Source organism: Magallana gigas, chromosome 4, assembly GCF_963853765.1.
Source record: "Magallana gigas chromosome 4, xbMagGiga1.1, whole genome shotgun sequence".
In the NCBI taxonomy this organism is placed as follows: Eukaryota; Metazoa; Mollusca; class Bivalvia; order Ostreida; family Ostreidae; genus Magallana; species Magallana gigas.
The window spans coordinates 37418586-37445289 of NC_088856.1; the positions used below are offsets into that span (position 1 = coordinate 37418586).

The window sequence follows — 26704 nt, forward strand, 5'->3', positions numbered from 1 at the left end:
TATGTATAACCTCTCTTTTTTCTATCTCTCTGTCTCTCTCTCTCCTCAGCTTCTTTATGACGTCATTTGTTTACACTTGCTACGTCATTTATATAGAGTACAAAGGCACACAGATTACTTCATATTCATTAAATAGCAAATTATAAGAAATTCTTAGGTTTTTCAAAATGATATTTCTTCTTATATCCATCATGAAATCAATATTTGTATAGTTGTTTTTACTACACAACAACGTTGACCATTTTATCTGCAATTCACGGTATGTAATTTTTAGTAATTCAAATACACTGTGTCTAAGGACTAATAAACTAATTAAAATACTCCGATTTCTCCATGGAACCGTTTTATTTTTCTTTAATTTAAGTCTAATATCAACATAAGTCGATTTTTACATTTAAGTATTTATTAAGGCATGGTCATAATCAAGAAACTCATCTTACGTCTTAGCTGACCAATGAAAACATCCATTTTTTGTTCATCTTGAAAATAGAAAAAATGAAAAAACGAAAGTGGCCGCAGTCTTGCACATAATTTTTTCCGTTTTCATGTTAATAAGCAGTCTAAAATTGTGCTATTCTGACATTTTGGTGTATGTACTCGAATGCGGCCTTGTAGAAATTTCAGATCAGACATTACAAAAATCTATATATTTTACAAAATCCGTATACATTGTCCGGTTTCGGAGTTTACAATTACCAAACGCACGTGAATTTTAGCAAACGGAAGTTATTTTCATACAGGGGGTGTCCTACATGAATTATTCCGGCGAACATATTAAAGATATCATGTGTTTGATTTTTCACATTTCGACAGGGCCGATATGTTATGCTTAGCGTACCCAGTTCTTTGAAAGCATGTTGGTATTTATTCAGAAATTAAAACATATTTTTTTTGGTGAAAACAGGATATCTCAGGGCCTAAAATTCTACCAAGGAAGTTCAGGTAATATATTAAAGCAATTTTTGATAAGAATTATTTATGAAAAATGAAAATTGTCGTTAGACGATATTTTTCAAATATATGGATAAAATTTACAAGATAAATACATGTATATCAGTGGGGAAAACATATATGTAGCCTGTTTCTCTGGCCTACCCATAATGCTCCGCAAAAGTAGCATTGTGGGTAGTTCAGGGAAACAGGCTATCTCGATGGCAAAAAACCAATTTTCAACAATCAAACTTATAACACGATTTAAATTAGGAAGGATCACATCAATACAATATGAAATATTTGTATAAATAAAAAGACACAATTTATTGTATGTTGATAAGTCGATGAAAATTACAACATGTCAATGTATTATAATAATTTTTTTTCCCAATAAATGTAGACGCCAAATACGCTCCCGTGTCATCTGGTGGCCGGTAACAAATTTTAAAATGCTAATCTAGATTATAAGATTTCGGTGATATTTAAATTTTGGGTGGTTTTTTTTTACCCCAATATGTGTCAATTGTTTTCCATATTGGTTATATGTGGACAGCATAGACAATCTTTAAGTAGCCGAGTGTTACACAAATTAAGTGAAGAAAACTTAATACAAACAGACAAACCAGCCGCAATGACAAATATACGACATATTGAAGTAATATGCTTGAGGCGCTACATCAAGTATAATACGCAGTCATTCTTAATATAGATAAAAACCTTTATCGTTGTAGTTATGCGTAAAATGACCATGTGTGATGGTAAACTTAATAAACTCTGTTTATAACCTTCAGTGGGATATAAACTTGGTTGATCTCGTGATCAAATCTTGTGAAGCCCAAAGGAATATATAACACAGTTAATGTATTTTTTCTGCAATGCCTGCTACATGTACCTTCATACTCTCATGCACTACCGAAAAAAAAGCATTTTAATGTTTTAATTAAAAAAATGTTTAAGAATATGATGCTCTTACATGTGTTCTAATTTAAAGAACTGATACAATAAATTAAGTCATGATATTCAAATTAAATCAAACATTCAAAATATCTTCAATACTGAGGTGTGATTGTTCTCTTTCATGCAGATAAAATAACTGGAAGTAAAAATAAATCATAAATGTATTAGATTTGCATTTTTTGGCACTTTTTATGGAAATAAATTAAGCATGAACATGAATATAATTTAATTCAATACAAAAGAGTTTTTGCACATAACATTTTCACATATACACGTACATTTTCACATGTATTACATGTACATGTTTTGTATATTAACAACGTAAAAATTAACTAATTCCTTTTTTTTAAAAAGGAATTTGTGGTGAACTAAGAATAAAAAACAGAGTTTAAGTCAGAAGAAGAAAATTATATCAAACATTTTATGATAATTTTATAACTAAATTTTCTATTCTCAAAAATACAAGACCTTGCTACCTAAATTTGATGAACATGTTGGATTTAATAATCCATTTGAATGTACAGTTAACGTTTTAATCTGACAATTTAAGACGAAGTTTTTACATCTGTTTCACAGATAATTGCACATATCAATGTTAAAACATTCTCTATAAATTAGTCATTTATTCTGCAAAGAGTTATCTTTCTTAATATAGTCAAATATTATGTACTTTGCATTTGGAGCTTATACACTTACATGCTGCATAAATATTTCAAAATTAAATATCCATTTAACAAATGATCATCATTCAAAATTATTTTATACATTTTAGCAACACACACACAAGCCTTTGAATATTCATAGCAACTTAACCTTGATATTTAAGAGAAATATTGACATTTCATCACAGACTATTTCTAAAAGATTTAAAATTCCAGCATGTATTTGTGCATGTAGTATCCCTTTCAGGGTATAGAAGGGAAGAGAGAAGGGCAGACTTATCATGACATTCGAACAAAATTATATGCCATCAAATTAAAATACTTGTTGTCTTTTAAGTATATAGAAATTAATTATGGTTAGCACTAACAAAGTGTTGGAAAATGTCCATACAGTCATCATTTTTATACAATATACAGGAGACATTCACATTTTAAGATTGAGTGAACATATATGGTTGTGAGCTGGAATGGAGATCGCACCAGCGATAGAAATTCCCACGGAGTCAGCAATAGTAGCAGCTGCCAGGCTAAATTCCTTGAATTCTGCCTCAATCTGTAATAGAAACCTCAAAATGAAATAAAAACATATCATTATTAACTTTCAAAACATAAAAACCCTGGTTCAAGTTTACTGAGGCACTTTCAATGCTGTTTGTTTATAATTTATATGCCTTATAATTCTCAAACGTTGTGTTACTTTGAAAATAGAATAAATCATAATTATGTCTCATTTAAACTATGAAGAATATTTAATTGGAAAATTACATTATAAAGATAAAAATAATGCATTATTTTTCTTTATTAAAAAAACATTGGTTTTGCTCTTTCTTTGTAAATCTAATTTTGTCGTCTCTTTCTTGAGCATGCTTCTAAACAATGTGCACCACTAAATATCTGATCCACTGAAATCGCATCTTGACACTAAAGTACCACAAATAAAAGAATTATATCCGCAATATAATTTTAATCAAAAATACCTATAACAAAGTTGACCAGCATTTAGAAGTACTATATACATGTACTTACATCCTCTGAGATCTTGTAGAACGTATTGACAAAGGCGGCTCCCCCCAAAAGTCCCTCAAACAGGACAAGGGCGAAGATGATCCAGATATTGGGGATGAACCGCAGAAAGACTTGGGCTGTGAGTATTGCAACATTAACACACTGCAAAAAACCAAATTGAATTTAAAAGTCTAAATGGTTTGTTATCTCTTAATTTGTAAGCACAGTTTCATGAGCCTCCGACAAAGTACATGTATTTTAAATAGTTGATGTGTTCCCTTTTAAAGCTAATTGGTCCAATTTTATATCAAATTTTGTGACCGCTTTTAAACAATGGTTATGCTAAATATGTGTATAATAATTAATAAAAGACTTGCAGTAGTTTTTTTTTTGGTCAGTTAAGCCATATTACAATGATATAAATGATGTACAAATTTTATTTTAAAAACGAACGAAACAAAGGTACCACGTTGTTTTATCACAAATTAAAATTTAGGCGGCTACATGAATGATTGTATTACGACTTTGACATCGCTATAAATAAAGGTCAAAATGTTTTAGCAAATCAAAAGAAAAAAAAACCTGTGTACATTTTGTTCACTTATATTTCTGAAGTTTTTTTTGTGGACAATCAATGCATATCATGTGGGTTGAATAAACCTGATCATTCCAGTTACAAAACCAAATGGTTCCCTTTTCTAAACATTACCATGATGCAGTTTGGTTTGTTTTTTGTATGCCTATAAAGAAATTATTTTATTTACTTTGAAAAGAGACCGACTCTGCTGGTGTAAATAGGCGAAAGTCTATAACTTTCTAAGATAATTGGCTTATAAGGAAATTTTTTTATCAATAATAAATGTAATAGCGAAAAAATCAGGCCATGCAGCTTGAACTGGAAATAATTAACTCATTGACGTATACAAACTTAAGATGTACAAAAAATTAATGTTGCCATCTTCAAAGAAAAAAGCCAAACTCAGATATAGTTTTATCACATAAATTGTCTCCTTCCTACCCCCTATTTGTCCTCTCTTTGTTGGTGCTTTGCTCACATTCCTTTACTTCTTGCTCACATTTATTTTGTTCTCTCTCATTCCGAAAACATCTTCTTTGTGCATCTCTTTAGAGATCTATCTCTTTCTTTATGTACCTCTCTTTCTATTCCTACCCTAATCTCCCGCTCTCTCTCTCTATTTGTAACTACCCCTCTCTCTCTCTTTGTAACTACCCTATCTATCTCTCTCTATCTCTCTCTCTCTCTCTTTGTAACTACCCTCTCTCTCTTTGTAACTACCCTATCTCTCTCTCTCTCTCTATCTCTCTCTCTCTCTTTGTAACTATATATACCCTCTCTCTCTTTGTAACTACTCCTCTCTCTCTCTCTCTCTCTCTCTCTCTCTCTCTGTACCTGTAACACTGGAAGAGTCCACAGTTTGTTGATTTTGAACACATTGACAGATGACCTGGAGATGAACACGCCTAACTGGTAGTCCACTTGATACCTATCGACATAAGAAACAGTCATATAAAACTAACCTGGTACTGCTTTTTCTTGTATGACGATTTAATTCCAAATTTTGGGAAATGATCAAAACACTTACCATCTATACTGTTCTTTCTCAGAGAGCCAAATGTGATTAAAATACAGAAGTTCATACTGAAATATTCAATTACCATCATTTTATTGAACAGCAAAATGGTTAAAAAAACACTTACAAGGCACAGAGTTATCCGTCATTTAAAACCTTATTGAGGCTTAAAGCGCTTTTAAACAAAAATTGTTCATTGCATTTTGTCATAATACATAATATAATTATAATTTTAAAAAAAATTGAATACTGGTTTAAGAGAAATAACTTTTTTGGTTTCAAAGCTGCATGGAGAAGTTTAAAAGTATTTTTTTTTTTTAAAGTGCATTAACAACATTTTTGCTTTGCATTTTGTCATAAAACATTTATACCGTAGTTAAAAACCTGGTTTATGTGAAATAATTTTTTTGGTTTCCAGCTGTGTGGAGAAGTTTCAAAGTATATTTAAATGTACTTACTAATCCCTGATTAATAAAGTATTCAGCGATGTACACTAAACACAGAGGTATCATGTATTTCATCAGTGGCTATAAATAAAACAGCTGTTTGAATGATAGTAAGTAATACACAGACAATCATGCACGTTATATATACATAATATTCAGTCATAAATTAAAATTATTCCGATTTTAAAATTTCTTCAAATTATATTCATCTTTTTTTCATCTGGATGTTTGATGTTTGCCCTATGACTTGTATTCAAGGCCATTTGATTAGGTCACCTCATATTCCATTTCTTGCTAAATTATTGTACACATAGCAAGAACACGACATTGTATAATTTCAAATGACTTACTTTTAAAAGGAGTAATTTTTCTTTCAATGTTAATCTTCCTTTTATTTTATCTGAAAAAGAACTAAAGTATTAAATAACCCATAACTTTAAATGAAGCCAAACTGAGGCGCCAGTGTGGTTTGCTTAATTATATTCAAATATTAAATCGTACGATGGTTTAAAATTATATAAATATAAGTAATAAGGAATCATTCTTTCAATATTATGAGGTGATAATTTCGGTCGGGGCGTGATCAAATTTATCATAAAGCCTTTCGGGCTTTATTGGATTTGATCACGCCCCGACCAAAATTATCACCTCATAATACTTAAAGAATGATTCCTTATTCCTTATGTAATACATGCACATGTAACATCAATCAATAATCAGCAAAATGTTAACATTTCCTGTATGTATATGTCTTTATTTCAATGTTTTATGCTAACCCATCAATTTTGCAATACTATTCGATCTAGTAATAGATTTACTCTATCTTCTTTATTTGATGAAGCGATGAACTGAATCCTGTATCTACAATATGTATATGCAGATTTGACGGTGGACTGTATACACAGCAGCTATTTACTCATCATTTAATATTAAATTTTGTAAACAGCCGACTAAAACAATCCTTGCTTGCAAGAGTTTTGAATCTGCTTCTCCCCTAATGTGAAGTAGAAAGAGAAGTGGATTGAAAACCCTTGGCTAGTGAAGATGGCCAAAATCTAAACCAAGGCGATGAATGCAAACAAACAAGTACATGTACATGACCATGCAATCAATTTACATATTTTTTTTTACGTAAAGAAGTTAATAATTGTAAGCAACAATTAATATTCGCAAGCAGTGATAACACAAAACTCTTGATCAGGTTAACTTTACAATATATCTCTCAAGAATGTGATTTCTTAAAATCAAGATGGTGGATTCGCTTACCATCTGCATCTTCTGATTCTTTCAGCAGACTACTGGTGTCCTCACTGTATTTGACAATGTATTCTTTTTGATAGAACTGTCTAGGTTTCTTTATCACAATAAAGAAGCTGAAACAGAATTAAATGGCTTGTTCGTATTGATTGATATTAGATTAATAGATTTCATTTCTGTCGAGGGTTATTGAGAGAGAGAGAGAGAGAGAGAGAGAGAGAGAGAGAGAGAGAGAGAGAGAGAATAATAGTATGAGATTTTGTCTGAACAAAATATGGGGCATTGAAATTAGTAACAGGAAGCATAAAACCTAGTTATTCCCTTTATCTTGTAATTGCACGGACAACTGATATCACTTTTAAACAACCTGTAAACAATCGTGGTCCTATTAAACAATAGCCAACCCTCACCAATTTTTTTAATCAATGTGACCTTGAACTTAATCAATATCTTTGATCCACATGAAGTCTTTATCTTGCCACAAGGATGTTCAATAGTAAGGAGGAAGTTTAATAAAAAAAGTTATCAGAACATTGGATTTCTGCCCAGACACTACACGCTATACCATATGTACCTGACATTGTATTTATATATTAGGTTATACATTACCTATTACCTGTACCTCTGAATATACTGTGGAATCATATTTATTTATGGGGGTCAATGTTTGAGGGTAGCCAAAGTTTTCCTGGTTCATGGGGACGTAAATTTCGTTGGTAGTGAAATCGAGATAATTTTAATAATTATTCAACAAACAATTGTGTATATGTTCGAGGTGATGTAAATTTGTGGGCATGGGTTACCCACAAAAGCCACAACATTGGTCCCCCACGAAAATGATGATTCCACAGTATTGGATTAATTATACATTACCTCTACCTGTGTATATATTAGGTTATACATTAAGTAAGTAAGTAAGTAAGTAAATAATTTATTATAGTGACATGTGTTATAACAATTACAAAATGTTATACAAAATACATAATGAAACACCCGGCCCATTGGGCCTATATGTCACTGCAAATACAATTATAACATAAATATACACTATCTGTTCCTGTGAATAAATTACCTGATAAACATGAGGGCAGGTATGATAGTCATCACAAGTAACGTCTTTCTAGGTGACAGACCGGCCGACAGAGCACCAAATATCCCAGCGCCACCAGTTCCCGACGAGTACGCTGATATAACATTCCTAAAACAAGGAATATTGTTATATTCAGTAGACTGATTGAAAAAAAACCCCAGCAATAATTGTATACTATTTTTAGATAGATACTTAAGCTCAAATATCTTTAAAAATGTCAATTAATGGATACAGTGCACATATCTCCTTCTTTCTCTCATAGACTACTCTCTTTCTTTTCTGGTCTTGCAGCTTGTCTTTTTGTTGCAAGACAGCTTCTTGTGTTTTGGTGGTATAGTATCTTTTTAGTCACCTAGTTAAGTATTAAAAAAATTGTTTTCATTTGTATGTTAAAGTTAAACACATGTTTACACACACACCTCAATTTTTCACAATCGTAATTCTTAACAGAAATAAACTGCAGTGAAATTATATATTAGCATAATTAAACTGCAGTGAGATTTAAAACGTACGTGTACGGGTATGCGTACGTGTGTTAAAACTACACGTACACGTACACGTTTTTGTAATTTATCAGTTGAGATTTCTTAACTTGTAGGATATAAATGTGTACGTAAATCGACGCAGTTTTGTGACATGAATTTATTTAGTTAATTCCAAATAAATGGTAAATTTCTTATCAATTGTGACAGTCATGCAAATGAAGCTTAAAAATCTATAAATGTATCACAAGAATACATTCACTCATCAAAAAGATTTTATTTGTTGTAAAAAGCTACACATTTGTACTTACGTGTAGACGACACTCTACAAGATTAGAGAACTTGTAGAAACCATGTCGTCACAAAAACTGATGACGTAATTCGCGAAGATATTAGGTGGTTCCCCTAATTCACGTACATGTACCCGTACACGTTTGAAATCTCAACCTCTCTAATATTTATAGATATATATATATTTTAACTTACACTGAATGACCTTTTCTTGGACATTTGTGTTCCAACCTTTTACAAATGTCATGATGTGGTTAGACATTGCCTCATTTTCACTTTCACAATGCCTGTTAAAAAAAACATGTAAACAACTTTTACATTTTAATTGTGTTTTAAAAATTGATTGACTGAACTCATTACATGCATGCAGAATAATTAAATTGAAAGCCTATAAATGTATTGATATATACATGCATACCCGAACACTAGGGGGTACATAGATCTGCTCATCTTTTTTACTTTCTCTTTCATCTTCTCTCTTTTCAACTCTTTTCAGCCTCTCCAAGATCTCTGCTTGTTGATCTAGCACAGTTTTAAGCATGCTTCTCAATGCTGTATTTGAAATAAAAACAACCAGATATAATATCTTTCTTAATATTGGTAAAAACTTAAAATTAAAACCAACATGCTTAAATGTTCATTAATGTTTGATTTGTATCATACAGCATGTACTTTGATTACTTTACATTTTATGTTTTTAATTATAATTTGATAATGACAGAGTGGACCCCCCCCCTCCCCCCCAATCGGTTCCTGTGCAGTGTAACATAAAGCATTATAGAATATACGCCTCACTGGCGTCGGAAGCAAATTGAAAGTGGGGGGGCTAGACTAATCCTCAGAAATTTTGAGAAAAAAGTAATTCCCAAAATCATGGAAATCCTAATCCTGGGGGGGGGGGGGGGGGGGGGGGGGAGTATACCTATACTTCCAACACAAAAAAAAAATTACTTACCCAAATTTTTTTTCCCAAAATCTAAAATTCCTAATCCGTGGCGGGGGGGGGGGCTAGCATGCTTCTAAATCTAACTTCTCAATCCGTCAAGGTAAATTTGGGAACAATAATCTTTCCTGCCAGAAAAAGTGGGGGGGGGGGGCTGAACCCTATATCATTCTATGTTTCTAATGGTTAGGTATAACTTTGCCAAAAAAGTGGGGGGCTAAGCCCCTCCTAGCCCCCCCCCCCCCCGGTTCCGACGCCTATGCGCCTACACGTTAGCACACATACCTTCACTGTGGACTGGAGTGTCATTGTTAGTCCGGATCCTCGAGTGATTTAACTCAGTTGGTGTTGATGGTTCTGACCTCGGTCTGTTGTCTGAAAGTACAAGTGAAAGTAGAAAACATTCGGAACACCTCGCAACTATTTTTTCCGAGTGTTTGTTTTCGTATTTTATAAGCTAGAAAAGGTGTAAAAGGTACAAGTTGGAACGCGATTGTTTACGACAATACTTTGTTTACTTTTAAAAATTAGTTCTTACAAGAAAACTGATGGTTGTATTTGTTGCAATGCATAAATATAATTCGAAAATAAACTTTCAGCAAAAACATCTGATTAACCCGAGATTCCTCGAACAAACTGAATCACGGCGCAGCGCGGGGAAGCATCACATTTCCAACACGAATATATTGTACAGAGTAGCAAAATTTTGTAAGCTGTGTGTTCGGGGAAGCATCACATTTCCAACACGAATATATTGTACAACGTAGCAACATTTTGTAAGCTGTGTGTTCGGGTAAATATCAAATATGTTAAAGTTAGGTTTACCTGAAAATCCACCTCGTCCTCTTGCTCTTCCTCTGTAGTGGAGTCGAAGTCAACCGGCAACCGACGAGCTACCTTTTGGCGTTTGGATGGCGGGCGATACAGACTAGTACTGGCTGAGGTTGACGTCGAAGGACCAGATTCTTCCACGCTTTTCCCGTCAAAATTAATGCCATTCGAGTCAGAATCACAGCGCTGAGACATTTTGGTTTTAAAATATAAGTAAAATGTTGAAAGCTAAACTGATGCTGTTAGATGTTCTGCTCCTACATGTATCTCTGATGTGGTTTTACCCGCAATCAAATTCCCGCGCAAGAAAAAGGGTTTGGCCGGAAATTTGGAGATGAAACATTGGTATGCAGGGCCCCCCTTCTGAAACCCCCATCATCTGAAAGCCAGCTGGGACGTACTAAAGACCTGAAATACTAATGACCTGAAAGACCTGAAATTTTATATAAATGATACTTTTACAAGATTTTAGTCAAATGAAGTTATTTTGTGGGTGTTTAAATCATATTTCCAGGTATAATTTTGTTTAAAAAAAATATCATAATGATCAGTTATTCAAGCAGAAATATGAAAGACCTGAAAATTTGAATTGACCTGAAAATTTGAGATGACCTGAAATTTTATATAATTGATACATTTCTAAGTTCTGTGTCAGTTTTAATGTCTATTTGTGAGTTTTTAATCATATTTCCAGGTATATAAGTGTTAAAATATATCATACTGATCAATTATTTATGCAGGAGTACGAAAGACCTTAAAATTTGAATTGACCTGAAAATTTGAGCTGACCTGAAATTATATATAATTGATACATTTCTAAGTTCTGTGTCAGTTTTAATGTCTATTTGTGAGTTTTTATTATATTTCCAGGTATATAAGTGTTAAAATATATTATTTACACAGGAATATGAAAAGCCTGAATATTTGAATTGACCTGAAAATTTGGGCTGACCTGATATTTTGTGATGGTGTAGTTATGTAGGTCATCTAACAGCCCATGTTTAAAACACAAATGCCTGAGGTTAGGCCTTTCCAGGGTAGTTCACATTCTAACACTAAACATTTTTTTTAAATATAAAGGGTCCTACTCTGTCTTTGGTTATACACAGTGCATGATGTCCTATTCTATACCAGCATGTGCACGTACAAGCGATCTGTCTTGGGTTGTACGCTTGAGCACAAGTGGTTTTAAACCTCCCAAAGGATGGGGCTATACTTACCTTACTTAATATATAATACACTATATAAAGTCAATTGAATTTACAGTCTTTTATATTATTCAAAATGCAATACACCCTATGTCAAAAAAATATATATATAACTTCAATATTTGTGGGTCCAATATTTATTGAATACAGTGAAAAATATGTTAATTTCTAACTATTAGGTAATTAATAACAATATATAAACTTTAATGATTCATTACAATTTTGTTGACTCTATTTGTGATTTCAGTTTGGTTGTGTTTATTTAGAATACACATTGGCTAGTCCCGTTAGGTGGCAAACAAAGGGGTTAATCTGTAATTGAGGGGAGGAGGGTATTACACCCCATTCATATTTACCTGTATAGTGTATACACAACTTTAATGAACCGAAACAGTGAATAATTACACATGACTTAATCAAAATTAAACAAGATATTCCATATATCTTTAACTCTTTCACTTTTGTATTTTCCCTTAGATAATCATAATGGCGTAATTGTCAAATAAGTGCAGTTTGAATTTAAAAGAAACTTGCAAAAATTCAAGTGACTGTACATATTGCAACATTTCAATCAATGCATTATATAATAACGGTGTTAGCTCCCCGGGGGCCTATCATGTTAGTCTCCTTTCTTTGTAATATCTAGCTGGGAGTTAGGACAAATGTGCAATGGGTGAATGCTTCATATAACATATAAACAGTTATATTGCAGTCTTCCCCGAATGTCCAGCATTATCTCCTCCCAGAAGCCCTCAATGGAACTCGATCAGACACAGATATGAAAGGAGGTGTATATACATGTGAATATAAATAAAGACATGAACTGTTGTCATCTAATTTGACTCAGAACAACGTATCTTTTGCATAAAAATTTCAGGTAATCTAAAATTTTCAGGTCAATTCCAACTTTAGATGGGGATCGCACTTCTGCGTAAATAACCGATAATGGTGCTATTTAATGATATATTTCAACACATATATACCTGGAAATAGGATAAAAACGCACTAATATACATTAAAATTTACCAAGAATATACAAATGTATCAATTATATATTTCTGGTCAGTTAATATTCAGTTCCATGGCGATTCAAATTTTAAGGTCTTTAGTATTCCTGTATAAATAATTGATCGGTATGATATATTTTAACACACATATACCTGGAAATATGATAAAAACTCAACAATAGACATTAAAATTGACACAGAACATAGAAATGTATCAATCATTTAAAATTTCAGGTCATTTGAAAATTTCAGGTCAATTCAAATTTTCAGGTCTTTCATATTTCTGCGTAAATAACAGCTCATTATAATATTTTTCAACACAATTGGAAATCTGGAAATATGATGTAAACCCCCACAAAATAATTTCATTTGACCAAAATCTTATAAAAGTATCATTTATATCAATTATATAAAATTTCAGGTCATTTGAAATTTTCAGGTCAATTCAAATTTTCAGGTCTTTCATATTTCTGCTTGAATAACTGATCATTATGATATTTTTTTAAACAAAATTATACCTGGAAATATGATTTAAACCCCCATAAAATAATTTTATTTGACTAAAATCTTATAAAAGTATCATTTATATAAAATTTCAGGTCTTTCAGGTCATTAGTATTTCAGTTCTTTAGTATGTTCCAAGCCAGCTAGGCTAATGCCATTTTATCTGTGGATTTAAATTTTGCTGAGATTTTCATCATGCCTACCTCACTTTAAAAGGTAATTTGTATTTTATGAAAGAATGTAATTTTTAAAAATAATTTTGGAAGGACTGAATTATACGTAATACAATGTCATTTAATGATGTGAGTGTGTGTGTTTCTGGGGATAAGGGGGGGGGGGGGTTGAAGGGGAGCAGTTTGTGTTATAAATAGTGCTATAATTATATAATTTACTGTGATACAAATTGTTCTTAGATGTTTATGTATACATGTAACTATGATTTATTATTTGATTGCTGTGTGGATAGCTTGATTAGGTTCTTTCCTTAATGTATTACTATATATATCAGTTGTGTGTACACACACTACTAAGACATATCTATATATCTATTACACATGTGAATTATAGGTTTAATATCACTAAAAATTGAAAATATAATATCATGTAAATTTTATTCTTTAAGGAACATGGGCAAACATATTGCTGAAAATAGAAAGAAGTATATATAGGCAAAAGAAGCGTGAAGAAAAACGACGTAAGAAGCAGAAGCTGAAAAAAAATATTACATATCACAATATAATTGTTGCAATGCCTCATCCTGTCCGTACATTAAGTCATCATCTTCATCATCTTCAGGATCTTCCCTGTCACCATCATTGACATCTTCAAATTCATCAGACTCGTCATCGATAGTAACAAAATCAAAGGCAACAGAAGACAGACCCCTGATTACATTTACGTCAGATCCCCTGTATGTAAGATTTATGGAGTACACCATGTTAAAGAAAAGAGTAGCTAGCTGCTATTGAGGACAGAGAAAGTCGCTAATGGGGTAAGATGGTAAATACATGTATACTAATAGAAAAGTTGTCACTGCAGTGTGTTTAATCACTATGCTAGTCTGATATATGAATAATGATGGTTTTTTTCTTCCAGAAATGGTTATCTGGGCTTTTAATATCAAATAATAATTAAGTAACATGATTTCATGATCAATTTTTATTTTTATTTATAAATAGCTATTGAAATGAGCTGTAAAACATATGGACTTTTGATATGTACATGTGTGTGATCCTCATACCAGCTTGTCATGGAGAGGTGTTAATCCTCTAACCTGGCAGATTTGGAGAGGTGACCAATAGTGTTTACTATTTCTTTATAAGTACTAAGTTTTCGATAATGTTTTATTAAACTTATAATCAAATTAATATACTTTATTTAATGTCTGATATATTAATCATGTGTGTGATCCTCATACCAGCTTGTCATGGAGAGGTGTTAATCCTCAAACCTGGCAGATCTGGAGAGGTGACCAATAGTGCTAATTTTTCCTTAATAAGTACTTAGTTTTCATTTGAACGGCAGATAAAATTTATATAAAACTATCTAAATCATGCTGATGGTTATTAAAATGAACTTTTTTTTACATAAGGTTTCTCCTTTTGCTTTGCAGATCACTACATCAAATACAAATTACCGGATCACCAGGACCATCGCAGATAATTGTCACATTGAACTTTCTTCAGTTAATGATGATATGAATATATTAATAAGATTTTATATATTTTGGTTACCCTAAAAATGGCATCTGCTCAAAAACGCCCTCGTAAAGTTTGTAACAAGTGTAAGTTGGAGCTTTCGGACAGACATTATCGTCGCCATGTCACAAATTGTACCTTTGTCAATTTTCTATCAATTGACCATGAGGAAAGTACATTAATTCAAAATGAAAAAGTTCAACTACAAGTACATTCCAGTGACAGTGATACTAATTTGAATTTTCCAAGTGAAAATAATAGCATTACCTATGAAAATTATGTTTCTAAAAGATCACATCATGATCAGTTAAACAATATCTGTGACAATATAGATGATGATGATGCCAAAGCCTTTTTTTATATTAACTTAGAGATGACTGATGAAAGCTTTGATAGTAGTGAATACGACTCAATTGTTTTATCTTCCACTGACGAAGAAGAAAATGATGTTGTGTCTGTTGATGAGTGTAGTAACTTTTTGACGCAGTTAATATGTACAATTTTGATTCTTTGGCAGTCTATATATTTCATATCAGATGCTGCAGTAAAACTATTTTCAACAGTTTTTCAGTTTTTATGCAAATATTCACTCAGACTTGAAACTTTAGTCAGAGTTTTTCCCAAAAATGTTTATGCAATGTCAAGTATAAAGACAGTAAAAAAAATCAATTTTTAAGGTATGTTGTATGTAAAAAGTGTTATAAGTTGTACATTCTTGAGGACTGTGTTTTAAATATTGAAGGTAAAAAGCAATCAAAACTTTGCAACCACATTTTTTTTCCAAATCACAAACTGGCATACATGCATAGACCCTGTAATGAACCACTTCTAAAAGACATATCTGAAACAGATTCTCCAAATTTTGTGCCATATAAAGTATATTGTTATAAAACACTAAAGTCCTCACTTGAAATCTTGGTTAATCGTGAACATTTTGAGGATAAATGTGAAATGTGGAGGAAAAGACATACTCAAGATAGTATGATGCTAAATGTTTATGATGGAAATATCTGGAAAGATTTCAATGGTAGAAAACATGACTTTTTGACCCAAGAAGGTAATTATGCATTAATGTTAAATGTGGACTGGTTTCAACCATTTAAGCACACTAATTATTCAGTCGGTGCAATCTATATTTCATTCTTAAATATACCAAGAGAAGAAAGATTTAAAAGAGAAAATATTATTTTGATTGGTATCATACCCGATATGAAGAAAGAATCCCCTACTAACTCATTCCTACAGCCATTAGTTAATGAATTAAACAAGGCTTGGCACGATGGGTTTATGATCAAATCAAGAAACTCAAGAAATCAATATAAAAGATTTAGATTGGCACTTCTATGTGTTGGATGCGACGTTCCTGCAAGTCGAAAATTATGTGGTTTCTATGGTCATATGGCAAATTTAGGGTGCAATAAGTGTGAAAAAAAACTTTCCAGGTATGGTAGGAGAAAAAACATTTGGTGGCTTTGATAGGAGTCATGGCCTGCAAGAAACAATGACCATCATAGAATTTTGTGGAAAAATTGCTAAATTCTCAACAAAAGCTGAGAAAGAGGCACTTGAGAAAAAACATGGGGTCCGTGTCTCTTGTCTGTTAGATCTAGATTACTTTGATCCAGTTAGAATGACTCCCATTGATCCCATGCATAATTTATTCCTTGGTACAGCAAAACATAGATAAGCGTTTGGAAAACTAAATTAATTTTGAATGAAAATGATTTGTTAAAAATTCAAGAAAAAATAGGAAATTTTTGCTGTCCATCTGATGTTTGTAAATTGCCGCAAAAAAAATGCACGTGGAACATTATTTCAACAGTGTAAAAACCCAGCAAGCTTTAGTGTTGTTGAAAAGGCTTCAGTTCAGTCATCTATCTTATCTGTAGACTGGAGTACAGATGAGGGTATTTTTGTGAAAAAATTCAAAAATGGATCTTTATCAGAAATTGAATCAAATAGACTTCATAAGATGTATTCATTTTTGTATGGCAATGAAAATTTTCAATTGTGCACATCCGTAAAACTAGGAAATGAGTTGTATATGAATGGGTCTGTTTTGGGCTCGAAAAATAGTCGAAGCATTAGGTCATCATTTATATTAGCCTTCTGGTCCATAGGTAATGGTCAGCTATCGCACACATGCAGTGATCTAAGTCCCCATCCAGGCCAAATAGTAAATTTTCTGGAGCATTCCATAATTATGAATGGAACAGTTAAGAGTCATATTTTAGCAAAGGTTACTTGGTTCAAAGGTTTTGATGATTCAATCAGATATTATTTCGGGAAGCCAGTAGAAGTGCGGTATAGAAGGCAATATGAACAGGAGGGTCCTTCGATGTTTATACCTGTACATCGAATTAAAAGCAAGTTTGTGTATGCAACAGATATCCTCATGGGAAAAGGTGTTATTGTAGTTTGCCCAAGAGAACGATACATCGTGTAAATTTTCTAATTATTTTGTTATTATGAGGGTTACAATTACGGCATACTCTAGCATATTTTTGACACTTTTTTGTTAAGGTGGATCACTACACCGTGAAATATTTCCTCAAATCAGCAGGAATTTACTTGATTATGATAGATATCATTATAGATAAGAAGTGTTTAAGTCTAATAGGCAAAAAATCTGCGATTTTGGATGAAAAATTACATTTTCAAAAATTAAATTCAGTTACCATGAACAAAAGCTCCAGGCGGATTCGAACTCATGATCTGTGGTCCAGAAGCCCAATACTTTAACCACTGAGCTAAGACGATATACAACCCACTCGAAAGATATCAACAGTTTAACAAAACATTTTAATCGCCAGCTTGTGACGCAGTGTCTTAAAAGTTATAAGTGAAGATGTAGTGAGGTACCTTAAACAATATGTGTATACTTATTATAAATAAAAAAAAAACAAAATTGGCATTTTAGTTTGATTATGATTAAATATTTAACTGCAAAAAGACCTCATATTGTTTGTGTTGTTTAATTAATGGCAAGGCTTTTAAGTTCGAGATCATGACTGTAGATTAAATTATTTGTCAGAGTTACATGTATCGGTATCTGCAAACAATATATGAAAAAAGATTGATTGATATGTGAAAAAATCAACAATTTGAAATACAAAAGTTGAAAAAATGTCAAATTTTGGCCATCTTGCAAATGTAAAAGTTGAAAGGTGATCTTTCAGTTTATAACAGATAATGAAATATCAACTTTTACACAACTTTTATACTATAAAAGGCAGAAGGTCACCTTTTGGTAATTGAAAGGCGATGAAAGACTTCTGTAAATATTTTGTAAACTATTAAATGTCATAAAAGGGTTTTTTTCGTGCAGTGGCGCGCGCGCGCTGTACAAACAGGGAAAAGTAAATGTCTAGCAGAAATATTTCATCTCAGCATTTTAAGGACAAGCAGAGTTGTCCCTCTTTAGCCTCATCCAGACTGTTTTTTTTCTGTGAACTACTCCTTCAGACGACGCAATACCATCTTGTAAAAACAGGAATATAAAATAAAGTTTGTTAATGAAAAAAAAATTAAGCCCAAAAATTATTTAACATATCTCTCTCTCTCTCCCTCTCTCTTTCTCTCTCTCTCTCTCTCATAAACACAGTTATTATAGATTAGTAATGAAATCTACATGTAGACCAATCAAAACATGAACCAATAATAACTATCTGAACAATGCACATGCTTACTTTTCAGTTGTAATTTTTCATGATTAACTTCCCAAATACATATACATTTGCAAGCGTTAATGAATGTTCAAATTTTATCAATTTAAAACGACGAATTTGACAATTTTTGCAAGTTTTAATCTATCAAGAAAATATTTTTATAATACAAGAAATGTGCATCTTAAATGTGAAACTTTAAATTGAAGGTTAATGTGCCATTCATCTATGAGCAAGTAGTCAAAATTGAGACGATCGCGATTCAGACATTCAGGTCAACAAAAAATTCTAAAGGACTAGTCAAATTCTAGAACAAGAATGGTATCATCAAAATTGAGTCCAACTTGTGCAAAAGAAAATGTTTTACTATTCATAGGACGGTAATTTTCTTGTCCCGATTTACTGGAACTGTTCGCCCTCCTCTTTGATGAATCGACATTTTTTGGTGATTCCCAGAGCGACACTGTTAAAACAAAATGATGAAATTCGCCATTAAAAGCTAATAATTTATTGTGCTCGTTTGATATATTGGTTTTATTTTTATTTTTTTTTAAATTCAAAAGTTTTAGAATATAGGCACATTCAAGGATCCAGAATATTTTTGAAAATGAGTGGGGGGGGGGGGGGGGAGGGGGGTCCGGAAGATATTTTAGGCTGCCGGGGAGGGTGAATCCAAGGACATACTAGACATACTAGATCCGCGCATGCAGGCATAGCCTATATATACTAGTATTGAACCTATGTATATAATGCTCTACTTTACATGTACAATCATTGACAGCGTGTTTAATCCATAAAAAAAAACATTATCTGTAATTAAAGTGTGTAATGATTTGATTATATATTTTAAGTTGTAATAGGCCTTTATATTATTAAAAAGTTCATCAAACTTCAATCAACAAGAATAAAATCGGTGTCATGATTTTTCATAATTTACATTTCGAAAAAGATCAATTTTGGGTATCTTCAAGTGATAAAAGGTGAAGATCGTGTGAGCTTTTTAAATCAAATGATTGATTGGATCAACGAAGGAGCTAAAAATGAGTCAGAAAGGTGTCTGCATTCCTCATAGATTTAAAAGTCAATAGAAAATGCTATAATAGGGATACACAGTGTAGTAAATATTCTATACATAATCCAATAAGAGTCCCCACCCTCTGTGTTGATCTGTGCATGTAGAATGAAATTTATTCTATTATCATAGGCGTCGGAACCGGGGGGGGGGGCTGGAGGGGGGCTTAGCCCCCCCCCCCCCACTTGTTTGCAAAGTTAGACCAAACCATTAGGCACATAGGGAGTTCAGCCCCCCCCCCCCCCACACTTTTTCTCGCAGGAAAAATAATTGTTCCTAAATTTACCTTGAATGGAACTGTATACCCCCATCCCCCACGGATTAGGATTTTAATGATTTTGGGAATTAGGGTTTTTTTTGGGCTTGTCGAAATTTCTGATGATTAGTCTAGCCCCCCCCCCCCCCCCCCCCCCCCACACACACACACACACTTTCAGTTTGCTTCCGACGCCAGTGATTATCACCTAGATTCTAGTTCAGTATTAATTTTATCTTGTATGACATTTGTACACTTTTGTTTACACACATCTATATTTTGATATGACAGCACCCATATCACAAAGACACCGGGTCTCTAATTTAAATAAATGACTGTTTATTCAGGGTAAGAGGTCGAGAGATTTAAACATTAAACCAGGAAGTAAATTACACAAGTCTCGCATTCTCTCATTCGAGTCTCACGGTTGTCATTCACGTCATAATGGCTGAAATAACTTGAATGTCACATCAATACACACGGTAAGTTGAATAAGTGTATCGATATCTCATGATGTAAAGAAGTTGGAATGTGTATCCATTCGCGTGCGTAAATAATAGATTGCGTTTACGATTATTAAGTTGATCAACAATGGACAATTGTATATGTACTATTCTTATTAACCGAACCGAAAGTAGCGGCCTTTTTCAAACATAGGGACATGCATTTTCTCGAACTAGCTCTCATTGTCCCATCCATTCAACCATTTTTTTTTGTAGTTTTTTTTTTTTGGTTCTGTTTTTTTTTTTTTTTTTTGTTTTTTTTTTTTTACAAAAAGTGCATATAGTTTCAACCAATAATTATTGTATGTTTAATTAATATATAATTGTATACTATAAACCAAATGACATGTGCTAGAAACTAACCGTTCAACTGTCAAATGCAACACAATTGCAGGAGACGCCTCCCTAGAAAAAAAAAATCTGGATCCCTGATTACTGAAGTGCCTTGCTAAATGATATATATTAAATTTCTGCACCAGGTCTATACATTGTATGTACATGTACCTAGCCAGAAAAGAAAAGTTAGTAATTAATAAATAAATAAATGTCACAGCTTCCTTTAAATTGCTTGCACTTACCTAATTTCAGATGGCATTATCTGAATCACAAATTCCACCCGACGCCCAGCATTACTTGGTGTGTGGCACTGAAGACTGTGAGAGGAACTGTCAGTTTTACTGCAATGACTGTCACCTACCAATGTGTGAACAATGTCGAGATGTACATCAGAAAAATGAGAAAACCAAGAACCATGAAGTGGTCCCTTACAAACAACGCAAACGACAACTTCCTGTAGAGAAATGCAAGCTCCACCCCACAAAAGAAATGGTTATTCTCTGCGAGGAATGCCAAATTCCTCTTTGTTACAAATGTACAACCACAAAAGAACATCGCGGTCATGTGTTTACCGATCTAGAAATGGTCTTTGATGAGAAGGTTTCGCTATGTCAAGAAGAAATTGCCAAAATTAGAAATTATTTAGAACCAACCTCTCATGATTTAAAAAAAGATATTGCTGGTGATGTCACAGAAATAAAGAGGTCATGGAAGGTTTAAGAACATCCATGAAGGCTGAAGCTGAGGTTGTGAAAAACCTGGTAGACACAGTCACATCAGATAAAATAAAACAAGTCAACGAAATAGAACAGTCATTATTAGAAACATTATACGACCAAAACCAAAATATTGATGATTATATCAACTATCTCAATGATTTAATCAAAATGTTTTATGGTTACCTATCCCCTTCAAACATAGAAGAATTAACATTTGCTCTCAATTCAGAAAATCTGATTATAAGGCCCATACCAGAGACATCCAAACCCGTCCTACCCGTATTTACTGCTGGTCAATACAGCAAGGAAGATGTCACCAAACTACTGGGTAGAATAACTGTTCCTAACATTAAACCAGTGAACAGAAAAATAAAGCCCATGGAGACTGCCTCTACACAGTTGAAACCTACAGGGAAACAGAGAAAACAAGACAGAGAGAAATCTGACGTGAAACAAACACTGTCTCTGTCTCCTTCTGTCACCAAGGTCAGGGAGTACACAGTACCAGGTGTTGATGATGTATATCATATATCACTGGGTAAATCAGGCAGACTCTGGGTCAGTGATTGGAGGGGTAACCTTGTCCAAACAGATCTACAGGGGAATCAGCTACAGAAGATACAAACCAGTTGTGGATATGGCTACCACACAGTCACACAGGACGGGGATCTGATCTATACAGACAGAAACAACAAATTCATCAATAGGATAACACAGCTGGGTAATACAATCACTGAATTCATTAAAACAGGAGACTGGGGAACAATCAGTGTACACTCCTCCCACATTAACGGGGACCTACTGGTGGGGATGAGGAAGTATAACGAGGGTAAAATCACCAGGTACAACAAGACAGGGACAGAAATACAGAACATAAAGAGAGACGACAAAGGACAGAAACTGTATTGGTATCCACGCTACATCACAGAAAACATCAATGGTGATGTCTGTGTATCAGACTATAACAATGATGTTGTAGTGGTGGTGGATAAATCAAGACAACACAGGTTCTCCTACAAAGGTCAAGGGTCAAAGTTTTCTCCATTAGGATTATGTACTGATGTACTCGGTCACATCCTGGTGTGTGATGATATCAGTAAAACAGTACATCTCCTGAATCAGGACGGTCGGTTCTTGTCTTTACTACTCACAGAACAACAAGGGGTAAAGTTACCCATTAGTTTGTGTGTGGATGATGAGAACAATATATGGGTGGGACAAGAATACCCCAACACAGTGACAGTGTGCAAGTATCTACAGTGATCATTATATGTCCATACAATAATTACATGTATGTACAGTGTGTATGTTGTGAGACGATGAACATGTAACAACAACACAGTGACAGTGTAGAATGACTGGTATCTACATTGTACGTTGGAGTACATATCATTCATGTAAACATGTGTATTTTAATTCGTAAATATATAGAATAATTTCATTGCTGAAGAGTTAACTATTAAATTTACAGGTATTAAAACACTCTTCTTTTTTAGTTAGTAGTTTATGATATTGTTATTTTAATTGGTGCAATAGTTTTATTAAATTACATTAACTTTTTTTTAAACTGACGTACACATATATTTGATCAGTACACATAAATTTTGTTACATTCATAATCTTTAAATAGAGATCTATGAAATATTTAAATCGTGTGTTAATAGATACACCCCCTTCCCACTGCTTTTAAAAATCAATTGTGAATACCCAATATTTTTTATAAATCCGATATTCTTTCGATAATGTTTGTTTGACAGCTCTTGGTGAAAATTTTAAAGGAATTTGTTGGAAATTAAGAGTTGTAAATTTTAAAAGAAATTGTTGGAAATAAGAAGGTGTCAATTTTAAAAATTGTCGATAAAAAAATCAAATATGATCTGAACAATATCGGAATCTATTGTATCACAAATATGCTTGCCTAAGTGGGAATGAAATTATTATTATTACACTATAAAAGTTTACTGCAGGAAGTTCCGGGCACCACAGAACTTAAACATTGAGAGAGAGAGAGGGAGAGAGAGAGAGAGATAAAGAGGCAGGGAGAGTTGTAATATTATATATGATAATTCAATATCATGAAATAATTTTTTTCTTCGTAACGCCCCCTTAAGCTTGTCATTTGCGTTGGCGGATGATGTAATTGTTTTTGCAATAATCGCTACAATTGTACCCTCATAACCCAAACGAATGATCAAAGGTATCGTTTAATTGTTGTTTACTAAAGGTCTTCTGTTTGAAAGCACCTTAAAATGGGATAATTTTCATATTCTTTGATTTCTTAAAATTTCTTCAAATTCCATTTAGTCATCTCCAAGGTACTCAATAGAAGTATTTACACGGAAACCAGATATGTCGTAACGCCACGAATGCCTGGTGACCAAAATTTCAAATGCATTTCGTATTAATAACATTTGTTTGATTGCTGAATTCTTTCTTTAAATAGATAGATAGATAGATAGATAGATAGATAGATTAGATAGATAGATAGATAGATAGATAGATAGATAGATAGATAGATAGATAGATAGATAGATAGCATACTTTGATTTTTTCAAAAGAAAAAAGAAGGACGGGGGGGGTCAAAGAGATATATTCAATAGGTACATGTAACTTACTACGTGAACTCAATACGCCTGGATTTTCTAGTGGAGGGAGGGGTATTCCCTTTCCCCGGTAGACCCTTGATACTCCCCTTCGTGGATCCATGCATGCATGATCGGGGGATTTTTAATCTGATTAAAATCAGATCCTCGGTGCTCCCGTTTTAATGATGTGCCGCTACGAGGATCTGATTTTAATCAGATTGGTGGGATTTTTTATTTGTTATATATTTTAGCCTTTACCGTTGTGAGAGTTTAAGATTTTTGAAAAGGGGGGGGGGGTGCGTGGAGGACAATTTACGCTTTCAGAAGTAGGCGATATTGTGTAAAAAAAAAATGAGCTCATATCGTGCCACTAAGAATTATGTGTATAAGATAGATGAATGTATCGGGTGTGGTGCCACTGGCGATGTATACAAAGGTATACACAAGGTAAACGAGGTTCTTTGACTCTCATTTTCCTGAGTTTTTGGATTCGGTGGGTTTATTTTTCATCAGTTGCCAATTGTTCACACACTTTAAAAAGATTGAATTCAAATATTGCAGAAAACTGTTGCTCTTTTTAGACAATATCAATCTTTGTGAAGAGCTTTGTATGAATAAAGATTAAAGAAAAAATCCAAATTTGAAAGCATTTTGGTATTTATTCAGAAATTAAAACAGATTTTTTTGGTGAAAACAGGATATCTCAGGGCCTAAAGTTCTACCAAAGAAGTTCAGGTAATATATTAAAGCAATTTTGAGATAAGAATTATTTATGGAAAAAAAAATGGTCGTTAGACGATATTTTTCAAATATATGGATAACATTTACAAGATATATACATGTATATCAGTGGGGAAAACTCATATGTAGCCCGTTTCTCTGACTTACCAATAATGCTCCGCAAAAGTAGCATTGTGGGTAGTTCAGGGAAACAGGCTATCACGATGCAAAAAACCAATTTTCAACAATAAAACTTTATAACGAGATGTAAATTAGGAAGGATCACATCAATACAATATGAACTATATGTATAAATAAAAAGACACAATTTTTTTGTATGTTGATAAGACGATAAAAATTACAACATGTCAATGTATAATTTTTTTATCCAACAAATGTAGACCCCAAATACGCTCCTGTGTCCATCTGGTGGCGGTAACAAATTTTAAAATGCTAATCTAGATTATAAAATTTCGGTGATATTTAAATTGTGGTTTTTTTTAACCCCAATATGTGACAATTGTATTCCATATTGGTTATATGTGGACAGCATAGACAATCTTTAAGTAGCCGAGTGTTACACAAATAAAGCAAAGGAAACTCAATACAAAAAGACAGACCAGCCGCATGAAATATTGTAGTTACCGAATAGAACTCAAGGTGGTATGGTCATATGTTGATATTAATGTGAATTAGAGTGCACTATAATTGAAATATTCTTACCGGTTTAGAATGTTTCCAAATTTTACAATATTTAACCAGATATACGTTTTAAAGTTTGTAAAATAAATTAATGAAAATAGGAACGAAGATATCTGTGTTTCTATCTGTTGGGCCAGTGCAGTAGTGGTGGTCAGCCGAGTCGGGAAATTTCGCTTTTCATACAATGGACCATTCAATACTGCTACCAGATCATTTAATCCTTACGGAATCACTACAGACAGCCAGGGTCGGATCCTGACCGCTGACTGTAACAACCACAGTATCCACATCCTTGATCAGGACGGACAGTTCATCCGCTACATTGACAACTGCAATATATGTTGTCCATACGGTTTATGTGTGGACACCAACGACAACCTGTTTGTGGCTGAGTGGAAATCGGGAAAAATGAAATTGATTCAAAATTACATGTTCTAGACACTGATTAGTGCACATTTTTTTTCTGATGAATGTGTGTCTTTGCTACCCATTTGAATGATATCATGATCATTCAGGCGGTCACATGTCCTTTAAGATATTAATTTGTGTTTGTATCTGAAAAACAAACCATGTAAAGATGAAAATGACAATCATGAATAATCCAACCGGAAATGTATCTACATATATGCATGTGAATTGTTTTATAAGATTTAAAAAAATCTGAAGATGCAAATTTAACGCTGATAAATTAGATATTGCATATTCCTATCGAAAAAGTTTTCAGCAGTTTGAGTCATTCAAATAAGTTTTTAGAGTATTAACTAGCATGTAATCTATAGTTTTCGCAAATCGGATCTCATGAGTGTAAACGAATAAAGCAAAATATTCACACGGAAAAATATTTCCGTTATAACATTATTTGTTTCCGTGCCAGTGCTAATTTTAATATTTTTAAGAATTTAAAAAATATGTATTACAACATAAGTTTTTGTGACAATCTCCAAATCTATCCAACTTCCTATTTGCCTTAAATGGCAAATGATTCAAATTTGTTGTAAAATACTTGTATATAAATTAAGTTTATTTCCTTAGTAGGACTGAACCGAAATATGTTTTTTATTATTTCAATATGCGAAAGTTGTTTATTCTTTCATTATTCAAGTTTTTTTTTACATCGATTGACGCCAAATAACAATTATTTTTGGCAGCTGTACATAAAATTTAAAAGGCAGATATTATCATATATTAAACATCCATACAGTGAGGAATGTATCTACAAGAATGTGTTTGACATTTGATCT

General features: G+C 32.9%; 2 protein-coding genes and 2 long non-coding RNA genes across 4 annotated transcripts in view; 2 read left to right on the top strand and 2 right to left on the bottom strand.

Moving 5' to 3' along the window:
- Positions 1 to 2227: 2227 nt before the first annotated feature.
- Positions 2228 to 26704, bottom strand: part of LOC117683048 (battenin) — a 108401-nt gene continuing 83924 nt past the window's right edge. The window contains exons 8-15 of the mRNA XM_066082347.1: positions 7925 to 8050; positions 6862 to 6968; positions 5946 to 5995; positions 5608 to 5676; positions 5162 to 5217; positions 4969 to 5062; positions 3579 to 3719; positions 2228 to 3105 (exon numbers count right to left, since the gene is read on the bottom strand). Coding sequence (XP_065938419.1) covers positions 2977 to 3105; positions 3579 to 3719; positions 4969 to 5062; positions 5162 to 5217; positions 5608 to 5676; positions 5946 to 5995; positions 6862 to 6968; positions 7925 to 8050 — 772 coding nt within the window. The 3' untranslated portion in view covers positions 2228 to 2976. The remainder of the gene's footprint in view (positions 3106 to 3578; positions 3720 to 4968; positions 5063 to 5161; positions 5218 to 5607; positions 5677 to 5945; positions 5996 to 6861; positions 6969 to 7924; positions 8051 to 26704) is intronic.
- LOC136274758 (uncharacterized) lies at positions 8111 to 10878 on the bottom strand. Its single transcript, XR_010713176.1, has 5 exons — positions 10484 to 10878; positions 9944 to 10033; positions 9134 to 9267; positions 8911 to 9002; positions 8111 to 8294 (listed from the first exon to the last, which is right to left on the bottom strand). It is a non-coding gene; the product is annotated as an uncharacterized lncRNA (long non-coding RNA).
- Positions 13345 to 17758, top strand: LOC136274751 (uncharacterized). Its single transcript, XR_010713172.1, has 3 exons — positions 13345 to 13424; positions 13831 to 14199; positions 14821 to 17758. It is a non-coding gene; the product is annotated as an uncharacterized lncRNA (long non-coding RNA).
- On the top strand, positions 20298 to 22719 carry LOC136274664 (tripartite motif-containing protein 2-like). Its single transcript, XM_066082048.1, has 2 exons — positions 20298 to 20380; positions 20990 to 22719. Exon 2 carries the CDS (start codon positions 21445 to 21447, stop codon positions 22717 to 22719), a length of 1275 nt encoding a protein of 424 aa, XP_065938120.1. The 5' UTR covers positions 20298 to 20380; positions 20990 to 21444.